Genomic DNA, 21,325 nt, shown 5'->3' with positions numbered 1-21,325 from the left:
TGCTAGGAGTTGAGGATAAACCGATAACACAACCAGTCCCCGCCTGCAGGGAGTGAACAGTCTAGAGGTGGAGACGCTCCGCCGACGGGTAAATGAAGAATGCTACCAGCAGTTACACGCTGCATTAAATGCTCTAAAGGGAACGAACCCTGAGCTGCAGGAGGGAATAATAGGAGGGGACCTACTTTAGACTGAGCAGGGGAAGGCTTGTCTGAGCAGATGCTGTGAGATCTGAAGAATGAGAGAGAACCAGGAAGCTTGTTCCAGCAGCAAGGACAGTAATAGAGAGACTGAGAACGGAGAACCTCCAGGATATAAGTTTCTGTCCTCCTTTTTTCCCCTCCTCAGGTTTCTCTCCATCCTGGCTCCTTTGTGATTTCTACTAGTAAAGCATCAAAGTGCCATTCCCGGCCTATATAGTAAGGAACACCTGTTAGGTGCCCGTCGCGGTTCTAAGCGTGTTACATGCATTAACTCAGTTAATCCTCTTAACAACCCCATGATGGAGGTACCGTGCATGTCCTCACTTTACAGATGAGGAAACTACACGAGTCAGTATGCAATAATTGTCAGTATCAATATTAAAATTAGTAATTTATTCAACAATGACATATTGAGCATTGTCAGGTTCCTGGAAGACTGCATTTTATTCGTTTCTGACCTTTTCGCTACCCATTTAGAGCCTCCCTCCTGGGCTCTCTTCTGTGTGACTTGCAAATTTCAAGCTTGTTTTTAAAATCCATTGTTCAGGTTATTGGTGGGAAATCTTTTTACACACTGCTGATCAGGCTTTACGGAGGAATCATTTGCTGTATCCTCCCTAGCTGGCAGTACCTCTTTGAGTTCTAGCCAATTCTATAAATGCTTTTTGAGAACCTGCTAATTGTCCAGCATGACCCTGGATGCCAGGATCAGATCTAGAAATTTAGAGCCAAGGAAAGAAACACACACATACACACACACACACACACACACACACACACACACACACAGATAGCTGTACTAGAGTAAGATCTGTGCCCTCTTTGTCTTATCATTGAAAACCAAATACAAACGAGGAAGTAACTCTGTGGCTGTTGATTGGGAAAAATATGACTGACGGTCAAGAAGACAACTGCCCAGCAGGTATGTTCTCAACGTTAGTTCATTTTCTTGTTGTATAAATACTAAATGTGTAGCTTGTCAAAAGCCTTTTCAACGTGAAGTAACAAGTCCGTATTTTGGAATGTGTTGCCCTTATTAATCTGATTTGTCTGAGAATTTCTCCCCCACCCCCGTCAAGCCACCTAGTTTTCTCCGAATTACCTACTGTGTAGGTGTAGATTCAGATGTCAAATAGAGTTTTACCTTTAAAAAAAATTACAGGTACGGAAGTTAAACGTTGAAGACACACCTAACAAGTGAAATAGTAACTGTTTAAGAATTGGTGCCTGGTGTGCTTATTTCTTAGTTGAGAAGGAACTTAATTTTTGCAACAGTAAAACAGTGATCTGCCCTTCCCAGCAGTGTTGGACACTTCCCCTTGTGCTGCCCTCCCCTTCTCATTTAGGTAAGTCCTAAAATAAACAGGAAAAGGGAACTGTGAATCAGGGCAGTCAATTATTACAGCTTTTTATTTGCAAAGAAAGATGAAAAATAACGGAAGTTTCTCATTTGTATTTTAGTGGGCACAAAATTCCCCTTCCAGGGGGACCTGGGCTCCTACTTGATCCATTTTCAGAGTAACCTCATGCAATGGGCAAACTGCTTCTCTAGGTAGAGAGCATGAATGTCTGCTCCCTGAGCCATTTTCTGTCTCTGAAAGTCCACATTTGATGAGGCAAGAATGCCGCAGAGGATGTAAAGGACCCAACAACTACTAAATCAGCCGAAAACACAGTAACACCCTCGTTAGAGAACCACATTCCAAGGACAGTTCATGGGGGTGGATTTTTAAAAAGGTCTTTTCCAGCTAGCATCCTGACAGGGTCCTACCCCCCTTTCTCTTGTTGAATCTCTCTAAGAACCTAATTTTTTTTTTTTAAGGAGCAGAATACAAATTGTAATGTAATGACTGGAATAGGTGAGAAACAACATCCTAGACCCGTGTCCACGGATGGCAGGGAAGCACGTGCTGACCCTGGTTTTCAACTTGGTCACCCTGGGGTAGAGGGACCTTGGGACAATGGTTTTTAATCCAGGTCTGTGAACTGGGATGGTAAAATGAAATTACATCTTCATTTTCCCTAACTGAAATGTAACATTTCCTTCCATTATGAATGTAGGCAACAAATTAGAATAGTAATAGGAGCACCTATGACTTTGTCACCAAGAGAAACCACAGATTTTTTTTTCAAACCACATGACAACCGTTGCAGATCTCTGGATTTAGACTTAACCCTACTGCAGGTCATGATTAAATATTAGAGATGCTGTTAGGTCTTGTTATTTACAATCTTACTAAAGAAGCACATCTGTTACCATGTCATAATGTTATTATTTTGTGACAGTATTTCCACATAGTCGGCTTCCTTTGTAATTCTATGTATTTTCTTTCTTTTAACTTTTTAAAACAGTGTTTAAAAATTGGGGCGCCTGGGTGGCTCAGTTGGTTAAGCCTCTGACTTGATTTCAGCTCAGGTCATGGTCTTATGGGTCATGAGATAGAGCCCTGCATTGTGCTCTGTGCTGGGCATGGAGCCTACTTAAGATTCTCTCTCTCCCTGTCCCCCCCCCACCCCCACTCACGTGTGCTCTCTCTCTCCCTCTCTCTCTAAAAGAAAAAAAGTTTAAAAAATTGAAAAACATTGTGAGACGTATCTATAGATTTCAGCAGACTGTGAAAGACGTGCATGTCCCCATCCCCCTTTCTGCCAAAAAAAAAGTTAAGAACCTCTTAAGAGACTCTCAGTATTATCCCCATTGTTTTAGGTGACTTAAGTATTATCCCATTGCAAGAACCCAGCTTCCATGCAGCAAGGGGTCTATAAAATCAATCATTTAGTGCATTTCACTGTGCCTTTCACATGGTTTTGGCTACCACTTTTCCAATAACACACCTCAACAAAACCCTCACATTCAGTACCATTGTGAAGTACGGAGTCATTGATCTTCAAATCACTGGTTAAAGCGCATCAGCTTTCAGCTATTCAAGAGCTGACTGTCTGAGCTGTGAATCACCGAGGTCCCCTTTTCTCCCTGGTTTCCGCTTTGGCTGTTTACCATGTGGTTCTTTTACGATGGGTCACAGGTGCACTGGCAGATAGGCATGGCACCCAGGGGAAATGACATTCAAATGTGACAATTTTCCTACATCCCTAAGAAGTTGTGGATGGGTGGAGGTTGAAAGTGTTGATTAAATTAAGATTTGGGATTACCTGCGGATTTTAATTACTATGCCATTCCTGTCCCAGTGCCTTCTGTCTCTCCCTGCCACTGCACTCCTGTAGCTCTAATGAGACACTTATCAGATGCCGTTTTGTATTGTTAGTTATCTTTGCTACGCACATGCTCTCTGAGTTCACGGAGCCTATGTTATCCCCTTGGGCTGCCCTGGTGCTTGGCAGACAATAGACCTGCCGGAAATAGGCGTGGCTGAATTGAATGGCTGTCTAGAGCGCACATTCAGTGGGCCTTCAGGCTTGAAGACACCGGTGCTGAGATGATTATTTTCTACCTTGGATTTGTTTATGCAACATTGATTCCGCAAATACTGAACACTTGCAATGTGCCAGGCATCATGCTAGAGATAGAGACAAAGACGAGTATGATCTAACCACCTCCTCCAAGGATGCTATGGCCATAGGGACACTCCATTGCAACGGAGTGTGATGGCAGCAGAGATAAGGGTGTGAACCTGGTAGTGTTGGTGGCACCGAGGGGGGAGTGGGGAGTTCTGGAGAATGAACGTCAGAGAACCTACTAGGCTGGGAATCCAATGAGTAGGACTTAGCTGCTAGGAAGAGGGGGCTGGAGACCTTCCTGGAATGGAGAATCACATATCTTTCATTACTAGATGAATGGACATCTTCTTTACCTATCCATCACCCATTTCCTCCCCTTCCATTCTTCTTCCCTGCTAGCAGAACTTTAGTCTTGTATCTGGAATGATCCGGGATGACCAAGGGAGGTAAGCTCCTTCCCCTGCACCCAGGCTCCTGAGTCAGTCAGGAACCCATCATGGCCATTCTTTTCCACTTTGCCAATGGTTGGTCTAGAGCAGGCATGTGACCACCTTCTGGTCAATGAGAAATAAGGGGAAGTCAGCGCAGGTCCTTGCTTTGGATATATAAAGACGGAGTCATGCTAGGAGAAAGCTAGCTTTCCCCTTCTTGGCTTGATATTTGCAAATATGGCAGCTGTCTTGTGATAGCAGAAAGATAATAAGGGCTTCGGGGTTCTTTGATTTTAACACTGAATAGCAACCAATACTGGAAACTGGACTCCTTGTGTGCAAAAATTTAACCCCTATTTGTCAATGCTACAAGTAGCTAGATTTTTTTCCCGTCTAGCGAAACACATCATGACTGATTTACACAGCTCCTCTTAACTACTTTTCACAGGTCTCCCTGATGGGGAACAACGAGATCACATGACTAATACTCCTGAGTTTTATTGGCTGATTATCCCCCGCCAGCATGGCTCTAGGACTTGACTCCTTCCTTCTTCAGTCTCTCCAGTCATTGTAGGGAGACCCCAGCCAAGCGTCTTTGAGAATGTGGCTTCCTCCCTGCGACTCTGTATCCCCACCCCCATGCTGACGCAGTGTTCTGTGCAAAGACAGGAAGGAAGCCCTACTGGCTGCCTCTGTGTTCACTATGTCACTGACCCCATGATGGTGTGAATGCCTTGAATATCATAAACTGTGGTCAAAGTACACCTTCCAGCTCCTGCCAACCCTGCTCTCTGTTGGGGAATGTCTGAGGAATAGGAAACATACTGTTTTCTTCTACTTTTCTTTGTGTCTTTCCATAGAAGCCTAGCATCAACTTCTTCTTTTAGACCGAACAAAACAACACACTCCCAGGCATATCAATCCATACCAGCAGATGCCTCAGAGTTCAGGTTAATTGGCCCTGCACACTTACTCTCTAATAAGCTCAGCCCAGAGTGTGGTTCCATGTGTCTGTGAAGGAATGGGAAAATAATATTTCAAAGACAGGCAGGCAGGGACCTTGTATATCAAGCTAAGAAGTGTAAGCTGTAATTTCTAAGCCGGAGTTTCCCAACAAGTATGCTATAGGGTGTGTTGTGATACTGCCCTACTCTCTCAGCTCTTGGGACTGCTGGGCAGAGCCTGGCAGCCAGAGCCCCTCGTCCAGTTAGCTCCAACAACAGGTGGCCTTGTGTGGGTCCAGGAGGGTGGGGCGAGGCAGAGTGGAACCTGATGGGGCCATGACATAAAAAAGATTGTAAAACAATGAGGAGTCATTGAAGGATTTTTGAAAAGAAGCAATCTGATGAACTTGCCATTTTGGAAGAAAATGAGAGGGCAATGGATAGGAGGGGTGGACAGGGAGCCTGGGACTGGGAATACCTATCCCACCTAAAACAGCCGAGGTCTGAAATGAAGACAGACCAAATTATGGAGTAGAAATGAGAATACAGAAGGGATCTGGGATATGAGGAATCTTAAAGAGATAAAATCAGTGGACTTGCTAGTCGATTAGATATAAAGAGGGAGAGAAGTGTCCAAGATGACTTTCCAGCTTTTGGACTGAGAACATGGGTAGACAATGGTATCTTCAATATTGGGAACATGGTGGGGAGGAAGGTGTGGGAGAAAGCTGATTTGAAGTGTATGTGGAATGTCAAGAGAGATGACCAGTAGGCATTGAGACACACGGATCTAACACTCAAGAGATCACTCTGGTGTAGAGATTTTTGAGTTTTCAGCAGCTAAGTAATAGCAGAAGCCCATGAGCATTGGCGATATTGACCAGGGAGACTAGAGCAGACAGGAGGGTGCCAAGGACAGAGCAGGTGATAGAAGCTCTAACCAGCTAGTCAAAGGGCCAGTCCTAGTGGGCCTCAATCTCTGCCTCTGCCTCTGTCTCTCTCTGTGACTGTCTTCATCTCTGCTTCTCTTGGAGTGTTGGCCTCATTGTCTGCTATTTCAGACGGGATTTTTCTACTAGGCAGAGAACAAAGCCACTGGTAGCCCCAGGTCAGCCACCTCTTTCCTCCTACCATGCATACAGCAATCCCTAGAAAGAATTACGATTGGTTTTGCTGGGATGACATGACCTATGCTTAAACCAAACACAATTGCCAGATATGGAGCACTTGGATTGGCCAGACTGGGTCATGTGCCCACATCTCATTGGTGGGGGGGCGGGAGGGAGGGCATAGGGGCAGGTTTGGTTACCAGCCAAACAAGGATGGTAAAGCTTTCTGGGCAGATAAATATAGTTACCATGATCCCTTACACATCGACATTTAAAGAGGTAGGTAGAAGAAGAACCAGTAAAGGAGACAGAAAATTTACATGTCAGAGTAGATTATCAGCTTTACAAAGACCAAGAACTTCGTCTTCCTCATATCTGTTTCCTCTTTCCACCCATCCTCTGGTACCTAGTGCTATGCCTGTAATCAACAAGTGTGTATAGACCGAATCTACAAACACTCCACATGAGAAGTAGTAAGGATTTGTCAAAGGACATAACAAAGACTAACCCCCAGAAATTGGATTTGGACAATATACAAAAGCACATTTTTTAAAGTGGTTGGCCACCACTGACATAGTTATTACCAGATTCTCTGGAAAGAGCTGACTTTTTTTTCATGATTTGGATGGAAGTATCATACAATTTGGGCCAAAACAGTTACAGTTGAGAATTTGACTTGGGGAGTGTCTAATGGAAATCAGGTGGTGTTGTTTTAAAGAAATTTCATTTTATTGCTCTGTTCTAGACCTGACTGTAATTTCATGCTGCATTTGCAAGCCTGCAGGCAGGCACCTTAATTACTGCAGATGCCACATTGAAAGAGGAGTGCTAATCAAATCTTTATTAATCGGTGACATACTTCCACTTTTGGGGAACAGATGCTAGGAAAGAATGGAAGCTTGAAACCATAGTGCCCAACAACTCCCCTTAGGTAGTTGTGAACCTGTCTTTATTTTTATCAAGTACCTTTTATATCCACTAGGGGGAACCCTAGTGCGCATCAAAAGTTGGCTGTTTCCGTGTGTAATAGAATGATAGACCCTTGAAAACTTGCTTGTCTGTCGATGGGTGTGTCCTCGACAGGGTTCAGAGATCTGGCATGTTGTCATATTTTTCCAACAGATGAAAGAATATCATTCAAGGTATGTTCAAGAAAATCAGTTGTTTAAATTCTTACTGAATTTAGAGAGGATCCACTAACCATCTTAGATGAAAGTTTTTATTGTAAACAGAAATTTCTACCATGAAAAAGAGGGTTTTTGTTAGAATCTTTGATTAAAAAATAGAAAATGCCAAATCTGTGCCCTTTCAATTTGAAAGAGCTTAATTTTAAATACCTGTTAGACACTAGTGTGATCTTAATGCTCGGTGGAGTTCTTAAAGTATTATTGGCACTCAGTTGATAATTATTGTAATTATTATAAGCTTGCCTAACATAATTACAGTATAAGACTCTTCCCTTTTCAACACAAAGCCATTTTCAAACAAAGTTTGAAAGGTGCCGTAAATGAACAAATAATCCAAATGCAATGCTCAGATTTAGAGTCTGTGGTTGTTCCTCCATATTGTCAATAATATTTTTGTGGGATATTGCTTTTTCTCCTTTTGTCTTCAGTGTCTCTAACAGAGATAATCAGTTCACAAATTGATACATATGTATTGTGCATTTGCCGTGTTAAGTCATTGTATCTGGGGCTGTGGGTACCCCCGAAGAATGACCCCCTGTCCCTAAAGAATTTAGTCTTTCAAGTACAATTCAACCGATGTTTCTTGAACATTGAGTCTGTACAAGGCCCAGTAAGCTGCACAGAGATAGCACCATCAGTCTAGCTCACTGCCACATCCCCAGCTCTCTGCACGTGTTTAGTGCATGGTAGGTTCTCAGAAGATATTTGTTAAAGAAATGAGAAGGTAAATGAACAAAAAGTTGGAAGCATACAAGAAATTATGGAGAGAAACTGAACAAGACACCATCCCCTGACCTCAAGGAATCTACAATCGAGTAAAAGATATATACACAATTAATGTATAGGGTATAATGTAAATTGCAAGATGTAAATGCGATCATAGACTCGTAAATAAAATGTTCAATGTCAGAGAAGGGAATTTGTAACGAAGTGGAGGAATCAGGTCAATTAAACAAATTCAACAGACAAGTTTGAGTACAGCGCTAGAAAGAAGCTTGATAAGCAAGAGATACTCATGATCATTCTGGAATAAATGAGTGAACGTTTACTATACACCAGGCCCTGTGCTCATTCCTGGCGGCACAAAGATGAATCAGAACTTGATTTCTCTTTTAATCTTTTAAGGAACTCATAGTCTGGTGGAGAGCTTCTAGTATATTTTCAGGAAAGACTCCCAAGAGAAAGTGGCTTTTAAACTAAGCCTTGACAAATACATAGGAGTTTGCAAGGTGGAAAAGAGGGGGAGGATATGTTGGATAAAACGTATGGCATATGCAAAAGCATGGAGGCATGAAAGGGCGTGGCTTGTTTAAAGAATATCCTATTGCTAAGAATGAAAGCCAGGACCTGGTATATCCCTAGCTCTTAGCATAAAGCCCTATAAACGGCAGTCCCTTAGTAAACACTTGTTGTTTTTGATAATAGTGACGGTAAGAGCCAAAGATGAGCATAAGTTCTTAGTGCTGGTCAAACCCAAGTAATATGCTCAGGACTAGGCATGTGCCCTGGAAATGCTACTTAAAATGCCTTCCTACGGATGGGATTTGAAAGGGGTATTACGGGCTACCTTGTATCTCTCCCCTCCCCTATTCATATGTTGAAGTCCTAACCCCCAGTATCTCAAAATGTGACTGTCTATGGACATGGGATCTTTGATGAAGTAAAATGAAGTCGGTCAGAGTGGGTCCCAATCCAGTATGACTGGAACCCTTAGAAGAAGAGGAAATTTGGACACAGATGTGTACAGAGGGAAGACATGTGAAGACATGGGGAGAATAAAGGCCATCTATGAGCCAAGGAGAGAGGCCTCAGAAGAAACTCTGCTGACACTTTAATCTCAGACTTGTAGGCCCCAGAACTCTGAGGAAATAGATTCTTCTTGTATCAGCCACGCAGTCTGTGGTGTTTGGTTTCGGCTGCCCTAGCAAACTCACACAATGGGTCAACACAGCCCTGGAGCCCCCTGGTATCTCATAATAGTAATAATAATAATGATGTTATTATTTATTGAGCATTTCATGTGTGCCAGGCATTGTACTAAATGTCTTGCCCATATTATCTCATTGAATATGCTTGGAAACCCAACGAGATAGAAGCTCAGAGAGCCCAAGGCTGCACTGTTACCGAGCGGTGGCACTGGGTCTGGACCCTAGGCCTGCCTAGAGCACAGCTAGCCTACAGAGTCTCTGTACACAGAAAAAACATCTCTTCCTTTGGACATACCCAACCCCATGGCAGGAAGCAGGGCTTGGTGAGCAGAAGACAGGCTGGATTTCAGTCCTAGCGGGCGGGCTTCCAAGGATCCTATAGCCACAAGGGGAATCTTGAACCAGGCTGATTCTGCTAATTGGCCTCAGAACAGCTGTCTTTAGTCCTCATTCAGCAAGAAAGCCAACTTGCTGGGACCACACACCTGCCCTGTCACCAACATGTCCCCCCAGCCCCCAACCAAAGAGACTGACCAATGCGTCTTTATTTTGACTATGAACGTAAGTGTGCCTTTCTTGACAATTAAAGCTCCTGAATGTTCCAAATGTGCAGCTTTCATGGTGGGGAAAAAAAAGGCCTCTGACAGTGTAAATATTTAATCACCATTAAGAATGTCCAATAAATGAGGGGAGTTGGGTTTCAAATTGGCTGGTTCAGATGATTAAAGCACAGAAATGTAGCAGGGTAAAAATAAAGTACCCTCAAAAAAAGTACCGTCTTTAGAACTCAAGATGATTTCTATTTCTACTCCACAGAATGCTGTGTGGGTCACCTGTCCTTGAGCCATGAGGGAACCAAGAATATCCAATTTATCTTTAAAGGTTAGTGGGGGGTGGGATGGGGCAAGGTCTGGAGATGAGGAAATTTGGCGATCTCTTAATAATCCTGTGTCGGTAATAAGAATAAAAATGGAATTTCTCGACTGTATTGAAGGCATGGCTGAAGCGCACTCTTGAGGAGAAATGTCTAAAAAGGAAAAAGCAGTATGTTCAGTTTCGTGTCTTATTTGAAAATACACTTCAAACGTTCAGCAGTGTTTCAGAGATCATAACCACCTCCGTCCCCACGTCACCTTCTGAACCCTTAGCTCCCAGTAGTTCCCGGTTTACTTTTAAGGTAAAGCTTTCAGTTTTATGATTTAGCTGGAAAAAAATACAATCCTAGCCAGTCGAGTTTCCATTTCTCTGTATCACCAGGTTGAACTTAGTGTAGGAGAGTCTGTGCCAAGAGAAGAAAAGTGGAGCTTTTCCATTGCCAGATTTTGGAAGAACCAAACATTTGGAAAGACTAGGTGTTCCATTGTGCCTGGCAGTCTCTCGTGCTTTCCATCGATGGACAGACAGAACGTCTGGGTTTAGACGTTGTGCTGAGTCACTTCTCTATCCACGTTTGGAGGGAGGTGGAGGAATGGTTCTGACAACAGGGGACACATGCAAATGGAAACATTATTGAAGGGACCATGGCAGACGTGTGCGCCGGCTGAAGGGAGAACAGCAAGGGCTAGTGGCCGAGGAAGGCATTGGCTGCCGCAGGCCTGAGGGTGAGGGAACGGCTATGAGCCAGAGAAGGCTGTGGGAGAAGGTTGCCCACAGGATCTGCGGCCTTCAGAGGGACACAGCTAAGGCCCATACACAGAGCAGCGGGAAGGGAGCTGGGAGAAGAACTATCTGGATGTTACCCCTTTGGTGGATCTCCTGCTGGCACCTCTCATTGGCTGAATCCAAAAGGCAAGGAAGATGTCCATGAATATCGAACCCCTGGGCAGAAAGCCGGATGGGGAAGAGTGGGGAAATGGGATGTGGAGAGAAATGGAGAATATCCAGCACAGATGGGGAAGAACACAGAAATAAGAAGCATTAGAAAGGGTGCAGAAGGCTGGGCAAATGCTCGGTCTTCCCTGGGAGCTGCAGGTGGGACCCTGTGCACAAGGCTGCCGGTGTCCGAGGGAGGCTGTTTGGACCTCAGTACTCCCAGTGCCTTCCTCAGGTGGGGCATGAGAGGGGATGTCCTTACCACAGAGACCAGATGCTGAGCTTCCTGACAGCCATGACCCATGCTCAAAGCTGATGCGATGCCAGTGGCTTCTGGCCCACCTTGGTGGAAGTATTTTCTAGGGAGTGGCAAGGGCACAAGAATCAGAAGGGGTGCCAGTTGGGGGGCGAGCAGCAGGCCCCTCATGGCCAAGTCCAGAAACTTTATTGTCAGCTCAGAGCATCTCCCCTGTCAGGATCTCAAGGAAATGGAAGGATGAGTGACTGTGAAGTTATCTGTGTGTTTATCTTATCTTCTGCTATTCATTTCAAGAGTTTGAGTTATTATTAATATGAGGGCCTGGTTTCTGGCAGCTCTTCTCTTTGAAGGGGTTTATGCCAAGCTGCCAGTTATCAAAGGATTCAGGGCCTAGGATTATGCTGGCAGGGAGCCTCGGAGCTGTGACGGCAGAACAGAGATGCAGGAAAACATACTGTATTACAGGGGGATCAGCATTTTGTGTCTAGTCCTTGATGCCCTTTTGGCTCCAAACTTCAAAAGAACAGCAAGGAAAATATGAGCAGGGGCAGACTTGAATCTTGTGAAATTCAGACAAAAGCTGGTGACCAAGAGACTGCTCAGCAAGTCACAGCGATTCCCCGAATCGGAAGAAATAATTAACCAATGATTTTGTGTACTTCACGCAGGGTGAACTCCAGCTGGTCTGGAAAAACACTGTGATGATTTACCATATTTTGCTCTCAACCAGCAAGGGTCTCAGACTCTTAACCACCGATGTTTTTGGGGAAAGTTTTGGAGAAGGGCTCAAGAGAAACTTCACGACCCTGAGTGTATTACTCGAGAAGGGAGGTACTAGGGCGCCAGGATGTTGTCCTAGATACCAGTCTCTTAAAAACAACCAACAGTTGACATCCCCTGTATAGGAAATAACTCATGGGTCCCTAAAGCTGACTGAAGGCTTTTATTTAGCTTAAAGGAAGCCTTTGGACCTTGAGTCGAGAATTGTTTATTTGTACCTCCAACCCATTCCCCCATCTATGATTATAACTCTGCTGGTGAATGACCATGAGCTATTAAGCCATGACAGGAAAGAGGACAGCAGTAAGGCTCGGGGTAAATTGGAATTCTCCCTACAGAAGGAACACCACTGGGCCTTCATCACTTTAACCAAAGGCATGGGGCAGTATCACCAAGCATAAGAATGCTCAACAATTGTCTGGGGCCATGTTGGAGGGGCGAGAAGACGAAGCATTGTGTTCTTTCAGCCACATCTTAACTGTGCTGCGTTTGACTGACTTTTCATGTTGATTGAATTGCATTCAACTTGTCTCTCAGCATCAATTCAAACTTATTAAATGGCTCTTCATCTTATCTGCTTTCAACCATCTACTCATCAGCAGACTAGAAAGGAGGCTGGCTCATTTCTTTTTCCTGTCAGTCACCAGAAGGGGCTGGGAGCTTTGATAAGGGCCTGGAGGTGGAAGACCACATAGATTTGAGCAAAGCTGTGGAGAAGGAAGTAGCCTGTCTTGAGTCCTAGGAGGACAACACCGGTACCATTGCACCCACTGGCGTTTCCAAATGCTGCCGAAGGGGTTGTAACTCCTTAGACAAAGCAGAGAATTCGCTGACCACCAGAACTAATATCTTAGCTGCTCCCGATCTCTGCCAGCCCAGTCATCCTACAGATCACTGTCAGTTTTTTTAAGTCTGAAAGCAAACTGAAAACACCCATGATCGCTATCTTGTGACTGCGACCAGTTGCCTACTGACATCAGTTCTTCATGTCCTGAGCCTCAGCAGGAAACCACTGAATCTATAAAGTCCTATCCGGCCGAAATGAGTCTGATTGTGGATGGTCTGGTTAACCCAGATTGCCTTAGATGCCTGAGGGAGTTGATATTTTCTCATTATGAAGACTTTCCCATCTAGTGAATGCTACAAATAAAACTGCTCGGAATCAGTCTGAAGCGCCTGTTTCCCTGGTAGCAGGCCTCTGTCTGGAGGATAAATCTGCACCATCTTCTTTTTCTTTGGGTTTCAGCCAGTTGTGTGACAAGGAGTTCCGAATGTGCAATGAGTGACACCCACCAGGACGGGCTCCATCAGCGGGAGAGGGAAGCTGTGTCACCAGTGGGCCTCGCAGCCCTGGCTGGACGCCAGCGTCCAGGAGCAAGCGAGCCGAGACATACAGAATCCACATGCCCAAATATTGATTTCTGTTGTTCATATTTCCCACACTTTTTAAATGTGAATTTGTGTCCTGAAGGTGGAGCTTTAGTGCACAGGAAAAGTGGAAAGGGGCAAACATGTTTGTACAAAATGGGGTAGACTCACCAAAGAACACATTGACATGCTTCCTGGTCTGCCGCCTTTTTCATGCCGAAAAGTAGGCACAGCTCCTGATTTCCTTCTCCATAGGCACACAATTAACTGGAAAGAAAAAGAATGCATGCTTTCAACAACGGGGCTTGTGGCCCCAGGTCCTAGAATGGCGAGAAACTGCAGCCATCAGAGCCATTTATACTCCTTGCTGGTAGTATTTTTAAGATGTCTCTTTCTCAGAAAGCGGCGGCAATGAGTTGGGTACTGATCAAAATGCTGTACCGTAGAGTATGTTTAACCCAAACGGCTCACAAGACGCTCTGCTGCTGATTGTCGCGGCTCTGCGGGACTTAGAGAAGTTACGTGGTTACCAGTGAAGTAAAACTATCTCCAGAACGGAACTGAACTGTTGCTTCTCAGCACAGAACAGCACGGCCACGGCGGGTTCACTGCGGCAGCGAAGACTGCCGCGTTCTGCATCATTCACGGGGAAAATTGTCAGCATGTCCACCACGGAAATCCCCTCCTATGCTGTGAGGGCTTCTGCCAGTTTCTGCAGGTGTTTCTTTGGTAGTACTTTTCCCATTTCCAGCAGGGCGAAGGTTCTTAAAGCACTTCAGGTGGGCAGGGAAAGGGGGAGTGAGGCCTGACTATCTTGGAGCAGAGAGAGCACCTGATGTGCCTTGCCGACCGTCTCCTGTCCAACGTCAGCCTGGGGTCCCAGGCCTTTTCCCTCACTCCTCCACTCTCCCCACGGCCCCGGCTGCCTCCGCCACCCAGCTCATGGGAGAGTATTTACTGCCCACCAGCAGGCAAAGATAATGTCATCCAATTTCACACAAGGAAATTATGAATGGGACGATGACCACTCCGGATACAGACTATGAGAGCCACGGCTGGAATGATAGGATCCTTTAACTGCACAGCAAGCACAGAAACTTGTGTTTCTCTTCTGCTTCCTGCCTAACCCCACCCTCTGCTCCAGCTGCCCGAGCTCCTTCTCCTGCCTTATCCAACAGCACTGGGGAGAACTTGAAGCGCTGTTGAAGAAGCTGGAAACTGGTGGCAGCTGCTCCTTCAAGAGGGTTAGCAAGTGGAGGAAGCCCACTTACCCCCTCCCCCTCCCCAAAGAGTCCAACTAGAGTTGGGGAGCCAGGAGGGGAAGGAAGAAAGGTGATGCAACCAGTTACTCTTCCTGGGCGCTATGGCCCGGAAGGTAGCCAGGGAAGAGACAGAGCTCTTTTTGCAAGGATGCATTGGGGTCCTCAGGAGCCCCCTGGTATACCCCCTGGGTCACCTGCCAGACTCAAGTGTGCGGGTGGTGCCATCCGCTGCCTCAGGAAGCTGGGAGGCATTTGTGCGTACCTAGGAGGCCCCTTCTGAGAAATCATGAACCTACACCCAGGTGTGCAATGATTCAGAAATTCACTGTGCTCTAGAAATTCTCGGTGGCTTTGGGGGCACACCTGGGTGAGTTGGGGAGACCTCAGAGGGTCCAGAGAAAAGAAGTGGGAAAGGATGTGACAGAGGGAGAACGTCTAGGGAATGAAGGGCACCTGGCTCTAAAATTAGAAGGCTGGGCTGGGGAGGGCAGGGTGGAGCACTTAACTTGGGGAACTTTGCAGTCCCACTTGCTGCAAATGATATCGCAGCGTTATTGGGTGACCACAGGTGGCACCTGGCTAGAGCGGGATGTGTAAGCGGCCCTGGAACTAGGCAGGGATTGGAAACTCACCTCTGCTGTTAACCAGCAGGACCCTGGCGAGTTCCAGAACCTCACCGCGATTATTCTCACTACTAAATGGGGATGATGATAATAACAGTCACTAATTAAAAAGGGTTATTAGGGTATTAGATGAGTCTTAACCCATGTGGTAAATTTGGAACAGCACCCGGCACATAGTAAGTGCTCAATAAATGTTAGCCCGGAGCATTAAGGCTAGATGGTGAGTAGAACTTTCTAAGCGCCAGGTCTGGGAGCCTGGGACTCCGTTGCCAAGGGAGATTAGAGAACCTTTTCAAATATGGGAGCTCTGGCCCCGGGGATTGTCCAGATCGGAGTCTCGGCGCCTGCCTTTCCACCACCTCACTCCTCTGACCGGGGGAAACCCAACCCCTGTGGCAGGGACGCCTCGGTCCTTTAAGCCTCCGGCTCGTCAACGTCTCCCGCGCGCCTCCCCAGGGCCTCCCTCCCGCCGCTCCACACCTGTCAGCCGCCCTGCAGCCTCCCTGTGGCCTGAGCCCTGGGCCTCAGCTGCAAATCCTCGGCGCCCTGGGTCCTCGCTCCCTCGAGCCTGGCGCATCCCCCAGCCGCTCTCATAAACAAAACCCGAGCGTTGGAGCAGCCCCGCGGGCGGACGCGCGCGGGAGCCCGCTCGGCGTACTGCTAGCGCGCCCCGGGAGCCCCGGGAGAGCCAAGGGGCGATGGTGGCGGCCGCGGCGGCAACAGCAGGCGGCTCAGCTTTGTTATGAATAGATGAAAGAGGCCACCTACACAGTAACCCAAATTACGAGACCTTCCTCCTCCCTATCTCACCGAATCAAGAGGGGAGGGGAGATGGGCGTGGAGGGAGGGAGGGCGGGCGGGCAGGAGGCGGAGGGCGGAGGAGGAAGAGGATGAGGAAGGGGGCCAGTTGCATCCCACTTTCACAATGGGAAAGTGAAACGCACAAGCGCACCCAACCTCTCCAGCCCTCCCCGCCTGCCTCGCTCCCCTCCGCCCGTCCCCTCCCTTACCCTCCGCGCCTCCCCGCGAGCGCCAGCGCTGCACAGAGGAACTCTCCGGAGAAGCAGGGCGAGGAGGAAGCGGCGCCGAAGCGCGCAGGGCTTGCCGCCGCCGCCACAGCCGCCGCACAGGCTGCCGGAGCGACCCCGCCGCGTGCCGCCCTCCCTGCTCTCCTTCCCGGGCGAGCCGCGGGGATGGGGCGGCCGCGGGAGCCCGAGCGCGCGCAGGAGCCGCCGCCGCCGCCGCCCGCGTCTCCGCGCGCCTGAGCCGCCGTCGCCGCCGCGCGCCCTGCCCGGGGGCGGCCCCCCCAGCCTCATGGAGGTCTCCCGGAGGAAGGCACCGCCGCGCCCCCCGCGCCCCGCCACGCCGCTGCCCCTGCTAGCCTATCTGCTGGCGCTGGCGGCGCCAAGCCGGGGCGCGGACGAGCCCGTGTGGCGGTCGGAGCAAGCCATCGGAGCCATCGCGGCGAGCCGGGAGGACGGCGTGTTCGTGGCGAGCGGCAGCTGCCTGGACCAGCTGGACTACAGCCTGGAGCATAGGCTCTCGCGCCTGTACCGGGACCAAGCGGGCAACTGCACGGAGCCCGTCTCGCTGGCGCCCCCCGCGCGGCCCCGGCCGGGGAGCAGCTTCAGCAAGCTGCTGCTGCCCTACAGCGAGGGGGCGGGCGACCTCCAGGGGCTGCTGCTCACCGGCTGGACCTTCGACCGGGGCGCCTGCGAGGTGCGGCTCCTGGGCAACCTGAGCCACAGCTCCCTGCGCAACGGCACCGAGGTGGTGTCGTGTCACCCGCAGGGCTCGACGGCCGGCGTGGTGTACCGCGCGGGGGACCAGAACCGCTGGTACCTGGCAGTGGCCGCCACCTACGTGTTGCCGGAGCCCGAGACGGCGAGCCGCTGCAACCCGGCGGCGTCCGACCGCGACACCGCCATCGCCCTCAAGGACACGGAGGGACGCAGCCTGGCCACGGAGGAGCTGGGCCGCCTCAAGCTGCGCGGGAGCGCGGGCAGCCTGCACTTCGTGGACGCCTTTCTCTGGAACGGCAGCGTCTACTTCCCCTACTATCCCTACAACTACACAAGCGGCGCCGCCACCGGCTGGCCCAGCATGGTGCGCATCGCGCAGAGCGCCAAGGTGCTGCAGTTCCAGGGCCAGGCGGCCCTCGACTGCGGCCACGGCCACCCCGACGGCCGGCGCCTGCTCCTGTCCTCCAGCCTGGTGGAGGCCCTGGGCGTCTGGGCCGGCGTGTTCAGCGCGGCCACCGGGGAGGGCCAGGACAGGCGCTCCCCCGCCACCACAGCACTCTGCCTCTTCAGGATGAGTGAGATCCAGGAGCGCGCCAAGAGCTGCCCCTGGGACTTCCAGACGGCCGAGCACAACTGCGTAAGTCCTGCCCCCGGGAACCCGGGGGGACTGCTTTTGCTGGGGAGCCGCCGCCGAGGCCGAGCGGGAGGGAGACCCGGTTGCCATTTACCAGGTCCCGGATCCACACAGCCCGGTGGCCGCCGAAGAGCCGTTCTCGTACGGTCTCCGAGACCTCGGGCTACCCTAAAGTACAGCCAGGGGTCCCCAAAGGGAGTGTAAAAAGGAAGGTGGAGAGGGTAGGAGTTTGGCTCAAAACTCTAGTGACTGCATCCAGTGCCATCCTTCTCCAAACGACGCTTGTTTGGGGCTGAGCCTCCGCATGCAGCCTGCCCCCCTCCCTTCTGTAACCGCTTCCCCAGGTGTACGGTTTTAGCAGGCGTGTGGGTTTGACCCTCCTTTCCACGGTTACCAAACAAGGAGCCCTGGGCAGAGAAGCCGGGGAACCTAAAGGGCGCGCTGCCACACCCCAGCCTTTGCGCTCCCCCCCCCCCCAAACCAGCAACACACGTGATGTGGTCAGAAGAGTTGCTAGCCTGCTCAACATGGGTCGGTGCTAGCCTAGAAGAGGGGCTCGCGCTTGGTGGAACAGAACCCTCAGCGTGACCCGGTGGGAGGGGGCGGGGCTGTGGCTCTGCTGGGAGCGCGCTGTGGTCTCCGGGGGGAGAGGCAGGGGAGGCTGAGGTGGCTTTGTGGATAAAAGCTTCAGGCTGGAGGGGACAGCAAGATAAGATGCTGGGATGCCACACAGTTTCTGGGCTCCACATTGGCGGGCTGGACGGTGGGGCTTGGAGGCACCACCCTTGGGTTGTGCCCCACCAGCAAGAGCACAGGGTTCCCCTGGGTTCCCAGGGCAGCCACAGCTTGACTTTGGAGATTGGCAGTTCTTTGACTGGAAAATAAAGCCGCGGTTCAAGAGGGTCCAGTTGATGGGGATTATGGAGCCATTGTGCACTTCTCAGAGGCCGTTTCCCTTCCAAGGCTGCTGGCACATCGACTCCACATATGGCTCCTGAGAGGGGAGCCTGCTGAGAGCCTCCTTTATAACTGGACAGAAATCAAAGAGCAGAAATTAACGGCTACAGGTGTTGCCATTGTTTTGGTATAAAATGCGCCAGAGAGGAAGGGGAGAAGTCTCCACTTGGAAAAGGGGTTGTAGTGATACATTGTTGTGTAAGCATACAGGGGAGCGTTGGCTCTAAGGTATGTTAATATGTGTACAGAAAGACACTCCCACCCCCACCCACCCCTTTTCTCTGCAAAGCACATCTTGCCAAATACTCGCCCTGTTATCCAGGGAGGAAGAAAAAGAAAACGGAGGTCTTTTACGAGGTTCCTTAGATGGTCATTTGCTTCTCCCTCCTTGCCTATCAGTTGTGTGCTGGGACACACACATAATGCCTTCATGCAGTTACTGGTATGTTTTTTTAAAGCGTAAATAACAAACAATGCCCCCTAAATGCCTTCGTCTTGCCGTACGCATATAATATTGAATATGCTTTGATTAGATCTTTATCATCTAAGTTCAAGTTGGGCAGACATCATTGCCTTCTACTCCTCTGTTGAAAGACTTGAATGTACCCCCAAATGTTACTTAGTGCCAAGTTTTAGGCATACTTGGTCTCTGGGGTTAATGACAAGACAGCTCAGAGGCCCACAGCAGGTAATAAGAGTGGAAGTCCAATCTCAGCCATCTGACAGCTGTGTAGATGTGTGGAGCCAAGACGTTTCTCTTGACTGCGTCTCTGTACCGGTTGGGTCCTGGAGGACTTCGTTCCCTTCCAAACCCAGCAGGCATCCCGAGTGCACTCAGAATCCACGTTTTGGCTCAGGTGTTGCTACTTGCTCTGGGATGAGGAAGGGAAGGGGCGGTAGGAGAGCTGTTTATCCATCTTCTTGGGGGCTTCTGGGAGAGAGCTGGCCCTTGGAAATCAAGCCAGGTATAAATACGTGCTGCCAAAAATCTGGAATTGGAAAAATAAATAATTAAAGAGGTCCCTCCACAGCCTTTCTTGCTGCTGTTATTTATCAAGAATTCCCAGTGTGCTCAGAGCTGTGTATTCTGAAAGACAGGGTCCCTACCCCCTGAGCTTGTCATCCAAGTTAAATAATATACTCTGGTTCAAACAATAGCATGTCATGGCTGCACAGGTGGGAGCTTGGAGTTTTGCTTTTTTTTTTTCTTTCATTTAAGTAAATTCCGTGCTGCTAGTATGCATTAAAAAGCCTTAATGGAAGCGAATTTCAAGAGGGGTTTGAATGAAAAAAAAAAAAAAGGTGGTAGTTTTGATGAAAAAGCTGACAATTTTTCTAACCTATTAAATAGGCAGATAAGATACTTAATTCAACAGATATTTGTTTGATGCCTGCTTCCGTAAGCAATGCGCTGTGCCGGGTGCTACTGATCTTGCCACTGAAAGGACAATAGCAGGTTGCAGCCCCATCTAATGGGGTCACAGGATCAGGGTGCCCCTGGTTGTCACTCAGAACAATGATGTCATTTGATTGCATTTGTTCTGCATTGTATTTTCAGGTTTTGAATGCATTTTGGAAAAGGCATGCTGGATTACAGGTGCCTAAAACAAGAGACTGACTTGAAACGCTCTAGAGGGAGTCTCAATAGATTCCAACAGCGATTCCCGCAGAGCAGACACAGGAATTTTATAGTAATCCATAGGCAGTGAGGCACGAGCGGCTGGATTTGCTGGCCTTCTCCTTTCCTACTAGATGGCTCTCTCCTCTTTCCATCTTCAGTCAACCACGGGTAGCAAAGTGACAGGAGTGACTGGGTTGTGTTTTCTCCTTTCTTGGCTCTCATGTCAGTTGCTTCTGCTGAGGATTAATTTATGAGGCGCTTGTGCAATGAGTGTGCACCCAGCCATCTACACGCTGGGTCGTTACTTTTTCTGCCTTGCCACCCACTTTGAATCGCTTTCACAACTGGAGCAGGTTAGCTTCAGCCTGCACCCATGCCCCGGCCACTGATTTCTGTAGACCCTTTCTCTGACAAGCCTATGAAGTATTTGTACAGCACTTCCAGTGTATTATTTCTTCTGAGCCCCTGATCAAGTCGGGAGGTGATTCTTTGAGGTACAGTCCCGTTTACCTGATGAGGAAGCTCAAGATAAGTAACTTGCTCAAGATAACAAAATAAGCGCCTGGGCCTTCCAGAGTAAACTCAGGTCTTGAAATGTCTACTTCTGTATTCTTTCCACTACTCTAGCGCTTTTCAGACTTTCCCTTGAAAGTCCTCATTAAAGAGGCTGCAACCAACCTCCCCTACAATGTGCGGTTGAGGCTGGAGGGTGCCCCTTGAAGTGTTTTAAAACCTCATGTGATTCCCCACCCCATTCTGTTCCATAACCTATCTGTGTGCTTGGGTTAATATAGAAAAAGGCTTTAAATTAGGGACAAGTTCATTACCTTCCTCCCCCCCTGAACTCCTGCTGTCCTTGCACACCAATGCACTCCGAGAAAAGTGGACCCAGGTTTCAAAGTCGGGTTGTTCCGCAGTGGTTTGCCTGCCATCGTTGCCTGTGGTCTACAAGTGGCATCCACCCCCTCCATAGACCCCGAGGGTGGCGTGTTTTTCATAACTGTCG

The 21,325-nt window shown here is 48.8% G+C and overlaps 1 protein-coding gene and 1 long non-coding RNA gene across 6 annotated transcripts in view; one reads left to right on the top strand and one right to left on the bottom strand.

Moving 5' to 3' along the window:
* Positions 1–16,249, bottom strand: part of LOC123780756 (uncharacterized) — a 31,952-nt gene extending 15,703 nt beyond the window's left edge. The window contains exons 1-3 of one of the 3 annotated variants that reach the window (XR_006776500.2): positions 15,846–16,249; positions 13,652–13,747; positions 9,355–11,432 (exon numbers count right to left, since the gene is read on the bottom strand). This is a non-coding gene — a long non-coding RNA (uncharacterized LOC123780756). Of the gene's footprint in view, positions 1–9,354; positions 11,433–13,651; positions 13,748–15,845 lie in introns of those variants that run through there. The other 2 variants (XR_006776502.2, XR_006776501.2) reach the window with 2 other exon arrangements.
* Positions 16,250–16,281: 32 nt separating this feature from the next.
* The window catches only part of PLXNC1 (plexin C1), a 142,858-nt gene continuing 137,814 nt past the window's right edge, over positions 16,282–21,325 (top strand). For 2 of the 3 annotated variants that reach the window (XM_045779598.2, XM_045779597.2), the window contains exon 1: positions 16,282–17,744. In XM_045779598.2, the coding sequence (XP_045635554.1) occupies positions 16,680–17,744 (1,065 nt within the window). In that variant the 5' untranslated portion in view covers positions 16,282–16,679. The remainder of the gene's footprint in view (positions 17,745–21,325) is intronic. The other variant, XM_045779596.2, reaches the window with a different exon arrangement.

This window comes from Ursus americanus, chromosome 17 (assembly GCF_024610735.1).
Source record: "Ursus americanus isolate L20-20 chromosome 17, mUrsAme1.1.p, whole genome shotgun sequence".
NCBI lineage: Eukaryota > Metazoa > Chordata > Mammalia > Carnivora > Ursidae > Ursus > Ursus americanus.
This window is presented reverse-complemented; position numbering and strand designations above follow the sequence as displayed.